We start from the raw sequence: 16,897 nt of genomic DNA, 5'->3' as shown, positions 1-16,897 counted from the left end.
CTGTCTGCACTGAGATGCGGGTGAGCGTCTGAGCACTTGGGGAGACGCGTTGTCTCAAGTGACAAGGGGTGGAGGGGGGGGGGGTGTATGCGTGATCCTGTCTGTACTGCGGTAACTGCCTGTTGCAAGCTGGAGCGAAAAAGGGGGGAAAGTGCAACTTTTGCTGCGTTCTCATAGGCAGTTTTTTTTTTAAGTTGTAAAAACTTTGTTGTTTGCTGCTTCTCTCTTTGCTTAACTGAGCCGGTCAAAATCACGGGGGTCTCTCTGCCTGGGCTGTCCACGGAGAGCCTTCTGCGTATAGCGCTGCTGCTGTTACTGGTTTATCAACAGATGAACTAGAAACAAGAAGATACTAATTCAAATAATAATAGAAAAATAGCTAATCCATAGGGGGGAGACTTTAAAAAAAAAAAAAAAAGCTATAGATCGCTTTTTTTTCCCCTGTCATTTTGGGATCCGATGCAGTCTCTTTTTTTGACAGCTCACTGCGGGTGAGCTAAATGTTACAAGTTCGGTTTATAGATAAATTAAAAAAATAAAAAATATATATATATATTAAAGCTCCTTTTTATACTTCAAGCTTGTTTTAACATTTATGGAGATTTTAACCTATACTGTACCTTCTAAAACTTTTTTTTTTTTTTGTACATAGATTATCGTATTTCTAGTTCCTCTTTTAAATTCCTGTATTAGAAGCGAATGAATCCCTTCCTTGGCAGCCCCACCAAAGTGGGAGAAAGTTTTCAGTACATCTTGTCTGCAAGGCATCTTGTCCAGTGTCCAGGGCTGATAGTACATAGCGCTAGATCTAGGTATGTATGTGCATTAGCATCATTTTGAACCTAGACATCCCTGGGGAATGACGTCATTCTGCAGCCTGGTAAATGTGTTTGATTAAGTGTTTGATACTGAAAGGTTCGTGGGGTTAGAAGCGCTGACAAAGCAGTCTGCCTCTCGGAAGCCCACTGGCTTACCCGATCTGTGCTACAACCTGCAGTTAAAAGTGTTTCAGAGCACCCCTGGTCTCTCTTCAATCGTCCTCCCCCCCCACCCCCCCCGGCTCGTTTTACTTTTCTCCCACCGTTTATGCTCTGCAAGACTGAGAGAAACTTGTCATTTTAGCCAGACTTCCGTAAAATCATGTAGGTAACCGGGGAGATGAGGAAAAGAAGGGACCGGCCAAAAGAGTGCGATTGTGACACTTGAAGAAGAAGAAGAAAAAGCCAGATCTTCCCGGGGCCTCTGGGTCTTATTCCTTTTTTGAACCACTGCGAGACTTGGGTGCAAGTTCTGACTCTGACTTTTTTTTCTAGCCCAGCCTTTAGTGTGTAGAGGCATGGTGAGTAATTCACGGTTTATTATTGTCTTTACAATCTGAAAAGAAAGACTTGAGGCGGCAAGCGTCGGTCACGAACAGAAATGACGCGCCTTAAAAGCTCTGGGAGTTAGGGCTCCTTTTACGAAGGTGCGCTAGGATTTTTAGCGCATGCACACAATGAACTAAAAAGGAGGTGGGAGTGGCGCTCGGGAATTTAACGCTGTGCTATTGGGCGCCTTAAGGCCCTAACGCACCTTTGTAAAAGGAGCCCTAAATGATCACTTGTGACAGCGTTGCAAAAAGCTGCAAAGGTGAGTGCTAGGATCACTCAGCAAAGTTAAACTTGTTAAACAAGGAGTTTATTAGCTTAACGGATTTGTTGGTAACTCTTATTTATATTATTAGCAGTAGTAGACATGCACACAAGAGAGAGAGAGAAAGCCTTTTAAAGATTTTGAGTGTGAATAACATGGAACTTAATTTTTCCTAAGATTTTATTGCTTAAATACAATGCTTATTTTAATAATTGGTGGACCAGTTGCATCAGTTTCTACACGGCTGGCTCTTTTCAGAATCGCAGCTCAAAATATTCTTGCAGGCAAACTAGAGGACAAAGATTTGTTAGAGCTTCTTTTGCTGTAGGTTCCTTGGCGATAACCATCCGAGTGTGGAAATAAGTCAGGACTTCTATGATGCGAGCTAATTTTTAGGAGAAACAGAAAGAAATGGCGTTCTTTTGTTGGGATTTTTTTTTTAAGTTTCCAAGCAGGTTGCTGCCATCAAAAGTTAAGATAAAAATAATGGATCTCCTTTTCCTAACGCCTTATTCACCACTCCTGAAGTGTCCTCGGAAATGCACAGGTCGTAGAACACCAGGGAAAAGTGTGATTAATGATAAATGATCAGTGATAAGTAATTAGAGGCTTTATTCAAACTGTTACCTCTGACCAGCAGCACACATCAGAGGATTAACAAGCTCTTTAGATTAATGCTCGTTAGTGGAACAAGAAAACCCCAGATAATGGGCATGTAGACAGGAACAACTTTCCAAGGAAATCCTTCTACCCAGAAGAATAAGCTCTACTAGCAGAAAAACCCTTAATTTAAAAGTTGCTTTTATCTTGTAAATCAAAGTTTAATGTACAAAAGTCTCCCTGTCTATTATATCCTAAATTTTCCCATATCAACTGCAAGTGGATTATCTCAGTTGCCTTTTTTTTTTTTTTTTTTTTTTGCATGGAGATAATTAAAACTTTAAAGAAACTGACTATGCAGTTTCCAAAGCCCAGAGTCTAAAGGTATCCAATTCACCTCTAGCAGGCAGTTAGATAGACAAAAAGTTTGCAAGTACTGTATACTGTTAAGCAAGTAACAACTTGCTCAGTGTCCTTGATCACATGCAACAACATTAATCCTGTTGTGTTGGAGGCTAGACAGTCCTGCAAGATTTTATTCAGATTTTCCATACAAAGTTAATGTAGTGAACTAATGGCCATTCAAAAACTGAGGGCTAGATTATAAAAAAATCCATGCTAAAAACCGATGGGCTACTGTCGTAGCCGTTATTGTAGAGATTTTAAAAAAGCGAGTCATTCTCCAAACAACGCTCATGCAAATGAGTCGCAAAGATTTACTAAATCTGCATGTGCCCATTACTGGTGATAGCAATTGGCAGAATAAACACACACAAAAAACAACCCCTTCCCCCCAAAAAAACCCCCAAATTGAGCCACTGAAGGCAGGCAACCCCCAAGCGACTCCCCACTTCGGGCAGCGGGAGAGATGCCTACTCCTTCCTGCTGCCAAGCAATGACCCCCCCAAACTCCACCTGGCAGTGGGAGAGATGCCCACTCCCTCCCACTGCTGACATTAAATGACCCCTCCCCCACCCAACACCCTCGGGTCTCATTGCTTGAGAGAGAGAGAGGGATTAAAAAAAAAAAAAGGAGGGGTGAGGCTATGTGGTGCTGTCTAATTCTTTTCTACTGGTGATTGAAATGTGATAGATTGGTCTTAGTCTGGAAGAAAGCAATTATATTCAATATTTAATTCTAAATATATCAAATTAATTCAATTATATTCAGTATAATAATATATATATATAATATATTCAATTAATTTTAATTAGATAATGAATATGTGAAAATATTACAATTTATGAAGGGTTATATATATATATTTTTTTCTTTGCCACCAGCGAAGCTACAGACTATAGGATACAGACAAGTTGAAGCTAGCAATTCCGTCCTGGTTTTATTTCATGGATGATGGTAAGTCGTCTTTCATTCTTTTTGCTGACAAGTTGGGGTTTTGTTAACTTGGTGGAGACTTAAAGTTCTGTTTTGGTGGTTCCCTGGCTTTTCAGTTTGACTTTGGGTTTGTGTGTCTGTAGGCTTCAGGCTTGAACTTGAAAATGACCCGTTTGCACTTGACCATGCAAGAAAGTAAAAGAAGTACACGGGGAACTTTATTAGAGATTAACAAGAACTTTTTGTGGTCAGATTATTATTTGAACATGGCGTTTACTTAAAAACACTGTGCATGTTGTCTGTTTACGTTTGACAAGACAGTTGTTCTGCATAAGGTGAAGTGTTCTGCATATAGGACATAGCTTTCTACTTGCATTGAATATATTTTGAAAAATGCTTGTAAACAGGATTACCAAATTAATTTATTTTTGCTTCCTTGTCTTTGCACATAGGCATTGTACTTGCTTGCCTAATAGCAACAGAGGCAGACTTTGAATATGCCGCACCATTAGTCATTATTGGTCAGAAATTTGGGGCTCCTTTTACAAAGCCGCGCCTTAACTCACGGAATAGTGCGTGCTAAATTTCTGTACGCGCTAGCCGCTACCGCCTCCTTTTCAGCAGGTGGTAGATTTCCGGCTAGCATGCGCTAATCCGGTATATGCGATAAAACCGCTAGCGCAGCTTTGTAAAAGGAAACCTTGGTCATTACAGCCTTCCAGGTCTGGGAGTGAAAAGCTCAAATTTTCATGATATCTCCATTATATGCAAACCTTTCATTCATATCCATTAGGGATAACAGCCATGTGAATCTTTTCCATGCGTATTCAATAGGGGAGTCCTGAAAAGGGAAGGGGTAAAATGTGGACCCCACGGACCTTGCGGACCTCGCGGATCTAAAACTGCATGTCCTTAAAAATCTGAGGTCCGTGCCACTTGTAGTTTCTGGATCTGACAGACCTCTATGACATTTTAGCTCTGACGGATCTTAGTGCTTTTCCCTCCCTAGGCTGAGACTAGAGGCAAAACTTTTGTCCTGAGGTCTGTGCCGCTTTTAGTCTCAGCATAGGGAGGGGAAAGCACTAGGATCTGTCAGCGACTAAAATGTCATAGAGGTCTGTCAGAGCCAGAGATTGAAAGTGGCGCGGACCTCAGATTTTTAAGGATGTGCATTGTGTAGTTCAGATCCGTGAGGTCCACGAGGTCAGATGCACTACAGACCTTTGCATACAGTTTTTAACCCCCCCCCCCATCCAGCTATTTGTCATCTAGTGTCATATTGCGGGGGCTTTCAGAATTAGTGTGGAGGGAGAGATCTGGAGGAAAGGATGATCGGGCTAATTAGCAAAAGCCACGGTGCGCCTCCTCCCTCTTTAGCCATTAGGGAAGGCAGAGCCGGGAGCCTGAGCTGCAGGGAAAGCGGTGGAATAAGGGTCTGGGTAAAACAAGCTAAAAGGCGGGCTTGTCAATGCACGGATATCAGATTTTTAAGGACATGCGGTTTTAGATCTGCGAGGTCCGTGAGGTCCGTGTTTTACCCCTTCCCTCCTGAAAACCTGGCTTGTTGGAGGACTTGAGAGAACACCACTGGGTTAGAATCTGATTGTACTCTGAACATATTTTTTTTAACCCCAAATTAGGCACACTCTGGCTTTGTGATCCTTTATCTCCTTTCATTTTCTTTAGCAAAACTGATAGCTTTGATTGTTGACTTCCTTGCTTTGATATTTTAGTAAGTCATGCTGGTCACTAATAACTTTTTTTTTTTCTTCCTTCCTTCTTTCTGACTTCACCAATTTAACTCTTAAATTTCCAATGCGGCTTTGAAACAAATTATATGATAAACAGTGCGTTTGCAGTGTGTATGGATTTAATTGTACCATATTACAATACTGGGGGCATCGTGCATGGGATTTCAGACAGCCCTTTAAGTCTTTTATTGTAGTGTAGTGGTTCCCAAACCTTGTCCTGAAGCCAGTCAGGGTTTCAGGATATCCACAATGAATATTCACGAGAGAGATTTGCATGTACTGCCTTCACTGCATGCAGATTTCTTTCATGAATATTCATTGTGGATATCCTAAAAACCTTCAGGACCAGGTATGAGAGCCAATCATATTGGATTTTTTGCTTCTTGGCTTAGTACAGTGCTTCTCAACTAGAGAGTTGCGCGGGGAGAGAAATCCCACCCATCCCCGTCCGTCCCCGCCAGGATCCTCTCCATCCCCACCCGTCCCCGTCAGGATCCTCTCCGTCCCCACCCATCCCCGCAAGGAATTGCCTCCATCCCCGCCCATCCCCATAAAAAGCAGCAATTATTTCTGACAGGATCATCTATTCCACAGTTTCTTTTGTGTTTGCGCTGCTGTTTTCCTTGTGGAATCTCTTTGGTGGAACCCTTTTTTTGTTTTCTGTTCAGTTAATTAACTTATAAACCCCCTCTTTTACTAAGGCTGACGTGTCCATTATATTATATGGACGAACCCTGCTTCCAAAGCCTTCCATCCCCGTGGGAGTCCCGTGGGCCAGAGGGGGGTCCCCGTGGGAGTCCCATGGGTTAGGGGGGATTCCCGCGCGATCCCCGTTCCCATGCAGACCTCTATTCTCAACCCAATGCTTGGGATGTGCCCAGTTGGTTGGCTTTTCAGGATATCCAGAATGAATAAGTATGAGAGATTTGCATGCACTGCTTCCTTAGTATGCAAATCTCTCTTAATAACATAACATGATACAAAAATTTATTTCTATACTGCAATACCATTAAGTTCTATGCGGTTTACATAATAAAGTAAAAAACTGCACATATACAGTTGAATTTATCTCAAATGCACTTTCTTATCAACCTTTAGAAAAACAGAAAAAAACCTATCTCTTTGATAAATTTGTATAGTTTTTTATATTCTTGTCAATGTATCTTTGAATCATTTTCTGTATCACCGCTGTTTGTATGCAGTCTCTTTTTTTTTTTGTAAACCGGTATATAAAAATAAAGTTATTATTATTATTATTATTATTATTAATAATAATTTCTTAAAAACCTTTGCAATTGCAACATTTGCAATTGTCTCCTAAAATGCTGATATGAGCCAGAGGTTGCTATTAGGGAATTCAAAATCTTTATCCCATATTGCAGCTTGAAACGGCAGAAAACATTGATATTTTTTTTATATTGACAACCTTTGACTGAAGGAAAGGTAAATACAGCATGCATGTGTTGAGAGAGCTTTGAATTTACAAATGTGAACATATCTACAAGATAATTAGGTGCAAGGCCGAACAATACCTTATAAAGAAATGCAACCAAATTGAAATTAGTAATGCCTATTCATTGTGGATATCCTGAAAACCTGAGGACCGGGATAAGAAACGCTGGCTTGACATACATTATTCGGGCACAGTCTTCTTAGGTGATGAGTATCAGTCCAGTCCAGTCAGAGTTTACTGTGTGTAAAACATTGCTTTAGATTCAAAGACTTGCTGATTCAGTTTCAAGTGGTAAGCGATATTACCTGAGCTAATCAGATGTCTAGGTTGCTAACCAGTCTTGAGCAGCCCAATGAATAATTGCTGTGGTTTCTTCCTTCAGAAACACATCACTACTGCATCCTTAATTATTGTATCAGTTGTCAGTTGCAGAAATGCTTGATCAGACACTCCAGAAAATATTACGCTCCATGCAGTAGGATCTCTACAATGCAATAGGTTTAAAGGTCTGGATAGATAATTATGAGTTTCTCCTCATGATTTCCTTAACTGGACTTGCAGAAATCCTTTTGTGGTATTTGGTCATCTAAAAACTCTTGGCCAGTGTTTTGTCACCATTGGTCACTGTGCTTCCACCGTTACAACTTCTTAATTCAGGCATTTCTATTGTAGGACAATATTTTTTGCCTTTTTATTTGATTAATACTGTTTACTGTTAAGATCAAGCAGCAGTCTTGGCACAGCTGTAGTTCAGAGAAATTGAAATCTTTCCTATCAAGCTGCAGGTTCTTTTTCTCCTCTCGGGAGGAAAGGGATCAGAGATGTCAGTCTGTTCTTTTCAGTTCAAATATGGGTGTTTGGTGAGTATACTTTGTTATAGTTACTGTCTTTTGTTTGTGTTCATGGAGGTAGCTCAAGTTGAGTTATATTTCAGGAACAGTGAGTATTTCCCTGTCCCCATAGGTCTTACAGTCTAAGGTCTCTACTTATTAAGCAGTGGTAGAACACCACTGTGCTTCTTATAATGAGGTTCAAGCAGTGGCGTACCAAGCGGGGGGCGGGGGGGGCGGTCCTCCCCGGGTGCAGCCCGCCCCGGGTGCAGCCTTAGGGGGGGTGCACAGCCGGCCTGGTCCCTATCGCGCTCCCTCCATCCTTACTGATGCCCTTCTTAATTAAGAAGACCGACCGACCCGTTGTCCCGTCCCACCGCTTTGGGACGCCGAAATGTCCCGTTTTTAGGGACAGCATCCCGAAGCTATGCGAGCGGACAAGGGATCGGCGATCGCTTCACCTCCCTCGCTAAAGCCTGCCTCCCTCCTTCCCTCCCTACAGTGCTGAAATGGTCAGGGGGGGCCATCAGGTCCAGAATCATCCTCCCTATTCTCAGGGCCGGCATTAGGGGATGGCAAGGGGGCCCCGCGATCCAGGCAGCTCTTAGCTGCCATCAGCCCTGCCTTCGGCTGCGCCGGTAAAGCTAAACTGGATGGTAAAAGCAAAGAGAGACGCCGCGGGACTTTCCCACTTGCATGCATTGCTCGAAGTTCTGCCGCTCTTGATCCCGCCCCTCAAAAACAGGAAGTCACTTCAGAGGGGGCGAGATCGAGAGCGGCAGAACTTCGAGCAATGCAGGCAAGTGGGAAAGTCCCGTGGCGTCTCTCTTTGCTTTTACCATCCAGTTTTGCTTTACCGGCGCAGCCGTAGGCAGGGCTGATGGCAGCTAAGAGAGCTGCCTGGATCGCGGGGCTCCCTTGCCATCCCCTAATGCCGGCCCTGAGAATAGGGAGGGTGATTCTGGACCTGGCGGCCCCCCTGACCATTTCGGCGCTGTAGGGAGGGAAGGAGGGAGGCAGTTTTTAGCGTGGGAGGGGAAGCGATCGCCAGTTACTGGCGGAGCCGAAGGCAGGGCTGATGGCAGCTAAGAATCGCCTCCAGTCTTGCAGCAGCACTGGAACTCTCTGAGGGACTTCTATATCATTCAGGCCTATTAAGTTGGGGAAAAGAGGGGAGGTATTGAAATGGGAAGTGGGAAGATGGTGGGTTGGCTGGCTCAGGAAAGGGAAGAAAGCTGCTAAATCAGATAAGGAAGAAAAAAAGGAACACAGGAAGATGCTGGACATGGAGGTTGTAGGGTGAAGGGAAAAAAACAGACATGATGTGAGTAGAAAGACAGGTGGGAAATGCTAGACACAGGGTGGATGCAATAAGGAGAAAAAAGGAGGTTCTGGATATTGGAGTAGTAGGTAGATAGGGTGCATGCTGACACAGAAGGAGGGAGAAGGAAAAGGGAGAGGAACAAGAGATGCCAAGTCCATTGGAGGGAAGAAAGGAAAGGAGATACCAGACCATGGAGGGGGAGGGATAGATGCCAGGGCATGGGGGGGAAGGAGACAGATGCCAGGCCATGGGAAAGGAAGGAAGGAGGGAGGGAGTGAAAGGAAGGAGAGAAGATGCCAGATAATGGAGGGGGAGGGGGAGTTGGAAGGAGAGGAGAAATATGCCAGGGCATGGGGGAGAGACAGGAAACAAATGCCAGACCAGAGGGAGAAGAGGTGCCAGAGCATGGAGAGAAAGAGATGCCAGGGCATGGGGGAAGGAGATAGAGATGCCAGACCATGGGGTGGAGTGGGAAGGAAGGAAAGCAGAAGAGAGAGATTCCAGAGCATAGGGAGACAGAAAAATGGAGAGGGGGTGAGGCTGAAATGAATCATGTACAAAGGAGACAGTTTATGGAAGGAGCATAGAAAGAGGGAAGATACTATATGGAAGAGAGAGTGGGCAGAATGGGCACTGGATGGAAAGGGCAGAAAGGGCAGAGAATGGAAGGGGTGAGACAGAGGGTGAACAGTAGATGGAAGGGGTAGAGAGAGGGGGACAGAGACAATGGAAGTGTGGGGGAGAGGAGGGACAGACGCTGAATGGAAGTGTGGGGGAGGAGGGACAGACGCTGAATGGAAGTGTGGAGGAGAGGAGGGACAGACACTGAATGAAAGTGTGGGGGAGAGGAGGGCAGACTGAATGGAAGTGGAGTGGGAGGGGGAGCAGACGCTGGAAGGAAGTGGGGAGGAGAAAGAAAAAAGGGCAAATGCTTGATTGAGGGAAGAGGATAGAGTTAGATACTGGAAGGGTTGAGGGAAATAGGTGGCGAGCTGTAGGTAGACAGTAAAAAAGGAAATTGATGAGAGGGTAGTAAGAACGTAATCTAGATGGATGCAGAAAATAAATTGAAAAGGAAAATGAGGGAAGAAAGGGATTGCAGAAGAGAGGTGTGGGAGAGGGAAGGAGAGGATAGAGATGCCAGACCAATGGGGGGGGGGTGAAAGGAGAGATGGAAGGGGGAGGCATACAGTTTCTGGAAGGGGCATAGAAGGAGAGAAGATGTCATATAGGGGCAGAGAGATGGCAGACAGGAAGAGAGTAACAAGAAGATGGGGAAAGCAGAAACCAGAGAAGGCAAAGGTAGAACAAAAATTTTCTATTTATTTATTGCTTTAGGAGACATGTTTCTGTGCTTTTGCATTGTATGCAGAGTCCAGCTTCTTGTTGGTTCAATTTAACCTTTGTCTATGTATTTCTATTTTATCCCCCCTTTTACAAAACTGTGGAGCGTTTTTTAGCGCCAGCCGTGGTGGTAGCAGCTCTGATGCTCAGAATTCCATGAGCGTCAGAGCTGTTACTACCATGGCTAAAATCCACACTTCAGTTTTGTAAAAGGGGGAGGGGTTAGTTAGTTGATGACATTTCATACTAGGCGAAGGTGTTTTCTGTGTTCTGTGTGTTCGAAAGACATGGTTTTCTGTTAGGATTGACGGTGTAGGATTGATCTGTACTAGTCTGGCTTGTTTAGTTTTACAATGGGTGTATTGATGTTGTACTACTCACTGTAGTATGTAAGATACTGCCTTTTCCTAGGTACTCATGTGTGACGTGTGGCTTGTTACTAAAAATCATGTTTTTCGTACAGATGGGGGGGGGGATGCCAAAAAATAATGGGCCCCGGGTGTCACATATGCTAGGTACACCACTGGGTTCAAGAACCTGCGACATATCAGTAGCACAGGTTAGTGAAAACAGTAAACTTTTATTTTTCCATTCCTTCAGCTGAGGTGCAACATAGGACAGATTTCAGGCCCCAGAGTGGATCTTTAAAAAATTAAGGCCCAGCTGCGCAGCTCAGCTAAAATAGTTCTCCACATTCCCATCCAAGTCTGATCTCCCTCCCTCACAGGGCCAGGGCTGGCACCGCACTGCAACACGTAAACTGCCCTCCCCTCCCCCAGAAGACAGGGAAGTAAAGTACAGGCTCATGCTCCACAACTGAAAGCAAGATAAGTATGGTATCTCCTGCCAGGTTTACCTCTTTGAGGGAGAGGGCCAGCACAACTAAGGTTATCATATGGCTCCAAAAAAAAGAGGATGGATTGACATATCCGGTTTCACTTCCATTGAAAGCAACGGAAGTAAGGAGGATGTCTAGAGACATCTGTGCTTTACTTCCATTGAAAGCAATGGAAGTAAAACCTGGAAATCCTCAATCCATCCTCCCTTTTCTGGAGACATATGGTGACCCTAAGCAGAACCCGGTATCTGCCTTATACCCCAGTCCCTTTACAAATATCCAAGTCTTGTGTGTACCCCTACCCCAAACCCTTTTGCAAACAGTGCCCCGAGGGGGAGACTCCTCCACTCCACCTTGCACTGTTTAGCATAAAATCAGAAATCTGACAATGTGATTTTGTTTTCTTTAAATGTAGTTCAACTGTAAAAGCCAGGAATGTTTTGTGTACATCTTACTTTAAAAAAAAAATAATAATAATAAAAAAGAGAAGACTTGTGGCTGAAGACAGCACACTGCCCCAGGACATTTTTTATTTATTAACACATTAAACACTTGACAAATTCTGTGGCATTGGCTGAATCTCTAATACTGGCACTTTTCAAATGACATCATGTCTAATGCTTTCACTAAAGACTTTTTTCCCCTCCCTGTAATTATAAAAGGAGAGCTAAGAAGCAAATGTTCAGCAATTTTTTTTTTTATTTTTTTTTTTTTTGGGGGGGGGCAATGCAGTGTTCTGTTTTAGAGAGTGGCTGTTAACAATCATTGAACTGTAGGTGTTCATTTCATCAGTTGGAAACGGTGATAAAAAATTATTTGCCTTTTTTTTTATACAGATGCAGAGACTTTGTTGAAGGACAGGTAGTTTTTCAGCCAAATTGCAATAAGATATCTTCCCTCCTCTAAAGCAGTGGTTCCCAACCCTGTCCTGGAGGAACACCAGGCCAATTGGGTTTTCAGGCTAGCCCTAATGAATATGCATGAAGCAAATTTGCATGCCTATCACTTCCATCATATGCAAATCTCTCTCATGCATATTCATTAGGGCTAGCCTGAAAACCCGATTGACCTGGTGTTCCTCCAGGACAGGGTTGGGAATCACTGCTCTAAAGGATATGTTCCATTTGTTTACATTCTTGCTTTGCTGGGATCTCTGTTTGCTTTAGGGATGTAGGGGTCCTTTTTACGAAGCTGCGGTAAGAGCTAGTGCGTGCTTAGCATAGAACACGCTTGGGCATCCTGTGGTAAGTTCCTAATCTATGTGCGCAAGCCATGCACTAGAATTGTTTTTTTTTTTTCTGTGGAGAAATGGGTGTTTCTGAGCTAATCAGTTAGTGCAGCTACATTACCAGACACTGCTTAGCACTTGGGCCTTTAGGCCTGAGTCTATAAATAGTGCCTAAATAGTAGGCGCTGTTGAGCACAATTGTCAAGTTATCTGCTAGACACTGTTTATAGAATCAGGCCTAGCAGCACCTAAGACACGTGGAGGGGCATAATCGAAAGGGACGTCTAAGTCCGTTTTCGTCTAAGTCACAAGTCGTCCAAAGTAAAAAACAGCCTAGGACACATTTTCGAAAAATAGCTCAAAATTTTTTTTCTTTCGAAAATCGTCTAACTATACGTCCTGCCGATCTGATCGTCCAAGTCGCTAAATCGTCCATCTTTATACCACATTTTTGTCCAACTTTTCGTCCAAGTCCAAAATTCCTAGAACAAGCCCTGTTGGACGTGGGAGGGGTCTGCAAAGTGAACTGGACTGAACACCCAGACATGGCACCTAAATAGTGGGGTACCTTACAGGGCACTGCTGTGAACTTCACAAAAAGGGTGCCATGTCTTCTCCTCACTACAGCTCCCTTATAGGTCATGGTGAGCCCCCCAAACCACTTCTAGAATCCCCTAGACCCACTTATCTAGCACCCTATTAGCCCTTATGGCTGCAGGAGCCACTTATATGCCAGTAATAAAGGGTTTTGGGGGTGTATAGGGGAGTGCACATGTTTAAGTATCAATGCAGTGATTACAGGGGTTTATGGGCATGGGTCCGCCTCTCTATGGGTCCTTAACCCACCCCCCAAGTTGACTTAAGCTGCCTCTGTGCTGGACGACTAGGCTGTCCTAAGCCAGGCGGCCAGGTGATGATGGTCTAGAGCAGGGGTGTCCACACTTTTTGGGCTTGCGAGCTACTTTTAAAATGACCAAGTCAAAATGATCTACCAACAATAAAATTTAAAAAAAACACAAAGCACACTTGTACACATAGAAAATGTTAATTATCATTCCTATTCCAGGGTTTTTCAAAGAGGTCAAAGCAGATGACTCTATGCACTATCACCTCAGTAACAACCATACAAAAATAGACAAATATACCCCCCTCCTTTTTTACTAAACCACGATAGCAGTTTTAGCGCAGGGAGCTGCACTGAATGCCCAGCGCTGCTCTCGACGCTCAAAGGCTCCCTGTGCTAGAAATCTCTATTGTGGTTTAGTAAAAGGGGACCTTAGTGTAAAATATAGACAGCAGATATAAATTCAGACACATTTTGATCACTAAATTTAAAATAAAATAATTTTTCCTACCTTGTCTGGTGATTTCATGAGTCTCTGGTTGCACTTTCTTCTTCTGACTGTGCATCCAATCTTTCTTCCCTTCTTTTAGCCTGTATGCTTCCTCTCCTCCAGACCTCATTCCCTCCCCCAACTTTTCCTTCTCTCCCTTCCCTTTCTTTCTCTCTGCCTCCCTTTTTTTTTTTTCTGTTTCTCTTATTTCCTTCTGTCTCCCTGCCTGCCCTTTTTCTTTCTTTCTCCCTGCCCTCCCCCAAGCCACTGCCACTGCCAACGGGGACCAGGACCCAAACTGCCATCGGGGACCAGGACCCAAACCGCCACCAATAACAGGCCCGAAAGCCGCCGCTGCCCCAAGCTGTCCCTGCTTCGGCCGACCAGCATCGCGATCGACCTATTGGGGGAAATGCTGCCGGGTCCTGCCTTCGCGGAAACAGAAAGTAGACAGGATCCGGCAGCAAGAAGAGGAAATGCTTCACTTACCTGTCTCCCGCCTTAGCCCGTAGCGAACGCTTGCTTCAGGGCTCTCAACATGTGCGTGCCGGCTCCCCCCCACCCCTGGACATAACTTCCGGTTTCAGAGGGAAGAGAAGAGAAGCCGGCACGCACACGTTAGATCCCGGAGCATAAGTTCGCCACGGGCTGAAATCTCCAAGCCGGGTTTTTTTTTAATGTTCAGCAGCGGCGGCAGCAGATGACAGCTGGGCGGACTGCCCAGCTAAAAGGCCCTAGGGAGAACACAAAGGAAGGCTGATCGGCCCGGTAGATCAGGACGGCAACACGAGTCTAGCGATCGACTCACGTTGCCTTCCTGAGCTACTGGTCGATCGCGATCGACGTGTTGGGCACCCCTGGTCTAGAGGCTAAATTTTAAAGGTGTGATTAATATTTTTATGGGGGGGGTTTGGTGATCACTGGGGTAGTGTGTGAGGGTCTGTTTTATGTGTTTGCAATGCTTATCTGGTGACTTTAGGTGGGTTTTTGTGACTTAGACCATGTTTTAAATGGTCTAAGTCACAACGTCCAAGTTCTGTCGACCCCAGGCTGTATGTTTAAGTATTTTTATTCAAAATTTCAATACACTGCAAGAAAAGCAAAGATAAAATAAACCAAATTCTTTCACATGTGCACAAACCAATCCCTCCCCATCCCTCCCCCCCCCCCCCACACGTGTCTAGGAGTAAAGTCCAACAGGAACTCAGGTAACAGGTGGTCTACCTCATAGATTCAGTAGTCTGCTGTGAGCCTGAGGAGTAAGGTCCATTCAGAAATGCTCTCAAATCTGACAGAAGCGACGGCCTGGGCCTGGGTCAAGATCCCCAACCTGTCTCCGCTCCAAAGATGCATGGACAATCATCAAGCATCTCCATTGACTATAAGATGGTGGGTCCTGGGACAGCCAGTTGGCCAATATCGCTTTTTTGCCCATAAGCAACACTCTAGTCACAAATGCTGTCATCCCTTTAGGTTTCGGCATTGCAATTGTATAATAACCAAAGAGTGCTCTTGGCGTGGGAGACCATCGCCTGCCCCAGAGAGCTGTAGAATAATGTCCAAGCCCATGCCAAAACTGTAGGATGCGGGGACATGTCCAAAGCATATGACCCAAAGAGGCGTGGGTCTGAGCACACTTTGGGCAATTATGGTTTGGAGTAATACCCATCTGGGATGCTCACATAGCGGAGATGTAAAGCCGCAGAACAATCTTAAATTGTAATTCCCAATGTAGAACATTGGAGGATACCTTCCCAATGTTTTTTAGTACTTGTTGCACTTGTTGAGCAGTCAGTGAGAAATGCAGGTCTTCTGCCCAGGAGGCGATCTCGGGCTGTATAACTTTCAGTTATACATGCTGTACCACTAAGGGGTCCTTTTACAAAGGCGCAGTAGCGGTTTAACATGCGGAATACCATGCGTTAAACTGCCTGCCGCGCTAGTACCTAACGCCTCCATTGACGAGGCGTTAAGATTTTAGGTTGCCCGGGGGTTAGTGCGTGATGAAATGTCCGATGCGCTAACCCCCGTAGCATGCCTTGATAAAAGGAGCCCTAAGTCTAAGCCGGCCCATGTACAGCCCAACTCCTGCCCTCGACACTCCTCCCGAAATGCCCCGTTTAGCTTTGGTCGTTCAGCGGCACTATGAAGGCCTAGGTCAATTAGAAATACATCCAAAACCCTTTTTTATTATCGGCACTTGAACGTATTTGGTGAATGTTCGTCTAAGTGCTGACTTAGGCCGGTTTTTGGACGTTTTTCTCTTTCGATTATGAGCCCCATTGCTTTTAGGCCAGGGTTTTCTTGGCCTAAATGAGTACGCTTAAGTTAGGTGCCTACAAGCACCTAAATCAAACCATACCCCAAATCCACCCCTAACCATATCTGCTTGCTGGTAGGTGCCTCAGTGTAGACACCCACCTCGAAGTGATAGGCACCTACTGAGTTAGGTGCATATGGATAATTAATGTTGGGTTTTACTGAACTGCAGAAGAGTTTCATACCGTGGGCCTGCGAGGTACATGCTCCGATGCTCTTAGGAGTTCTGCGGTTTAGTAAAAGGAGCCCTAATTTTTTAATGGTTTTTGAATTGGTGGGGGGGGGGGGGGGATTTCATGGCATTTTCAATTAAGGGTGCTGGTTTAAGCCAATTAATAAAATTAAGTTAGATGCCTAGATCGGCTAGGCATGGTGATTTAGGCACCTAACTTCGGGTGGTGTCTAAAGAATCAGGGCCTTATTGCCTACAAAATAGGTGTAGGTGTTATGCCCACATGTTAATTTTTTGTTTTTTGTTTTATGGCTAGGTGTTAATCGCAATACTAGTGCATGGCCATTAATAGGGAACATGGAAATCAGCCATTCTCCAGCTGCAGTCAAAATGGCCTTAGCATGCTGACAAAACCACATAAATGTATGCTAAAGCCACTTTCTATCACAATTTAGTAAAAGGACCCCATAGTTATCAGTGTGACTTATCATTAAGATGTGTGATGTTACCACTAACTTATTCTGTTTCAGTACAAGTCCTACTTTATACACTGAAACCTAGGGCTAGATTCACAAAGCAAACCGATCGTGTACTGATCGGTTTGCAACCCCTTTGCGACCAGATTTCCCTCCTGCACTATTCACTAACCTCTCCTGCGATCCGCTTCGAATCCGTGCATGCAAATGAGGTAAAACGCATGCAAAGTAGGCAGGGACACGATTCACAACACAAAATT

The 16,897-nt window shown here is 44.5% G+C and overlaps 1 protein-coding gene across 4 annotated transcripts in view; it reads left to right on the top strand.

Annotated features, from left to right (window-relative positions):
* Positions 1-16,897, top strand: part of CREB5 (cAMP responsive element binding protein 5) — a 786,358-nt gene that overhangs the window by 323 nt on the left and 769,138 nt on the right. For 2 of the 4 annotated variants that reach the window (XM_033930759.1, XM_033930763.1), the window contains exons 1-2: positions 1,544-1,629; positions 3,517-3,589. In XM_033930759.1, coding sequence (XP_033786650.1) covers positions 3,584-3,589 — 6 coding nt within the window. In that variant the 5' untranslated portion in view covers positions 1,544-1,629; positions 3,517-3,583. Of the gene's footprint in view, positions 1-1,543; positions 1,630-1,862; positions 1,957-3,516; positions 3,590-16,897 lie in introns of those variants that run through there. The other 2 variants (XM_033930762.1, XM_033930760.1) reach the window with 2 other exon arrangements.

Source organism: Geotrypetes seraphini, chromosome 2 (assembly GCF_902459505.1).
Source record: "Geotrypetes seraphini chromosome 2, aGeoSer1.1, whole genome shotgun sequence".
Classification (NCBI taxonomy): domain Eukaryota; kingdom Metazoa; phylum Chordata; class Amphibia; order Gymnophiona; family Dermophiidae; genus Geotrypetes; species Geotrypetes seraphini.
Note: the sequence above shows the minus strand (reverse complement) of the source record. Positions and strands in the feature narration are given on the sequence as shown.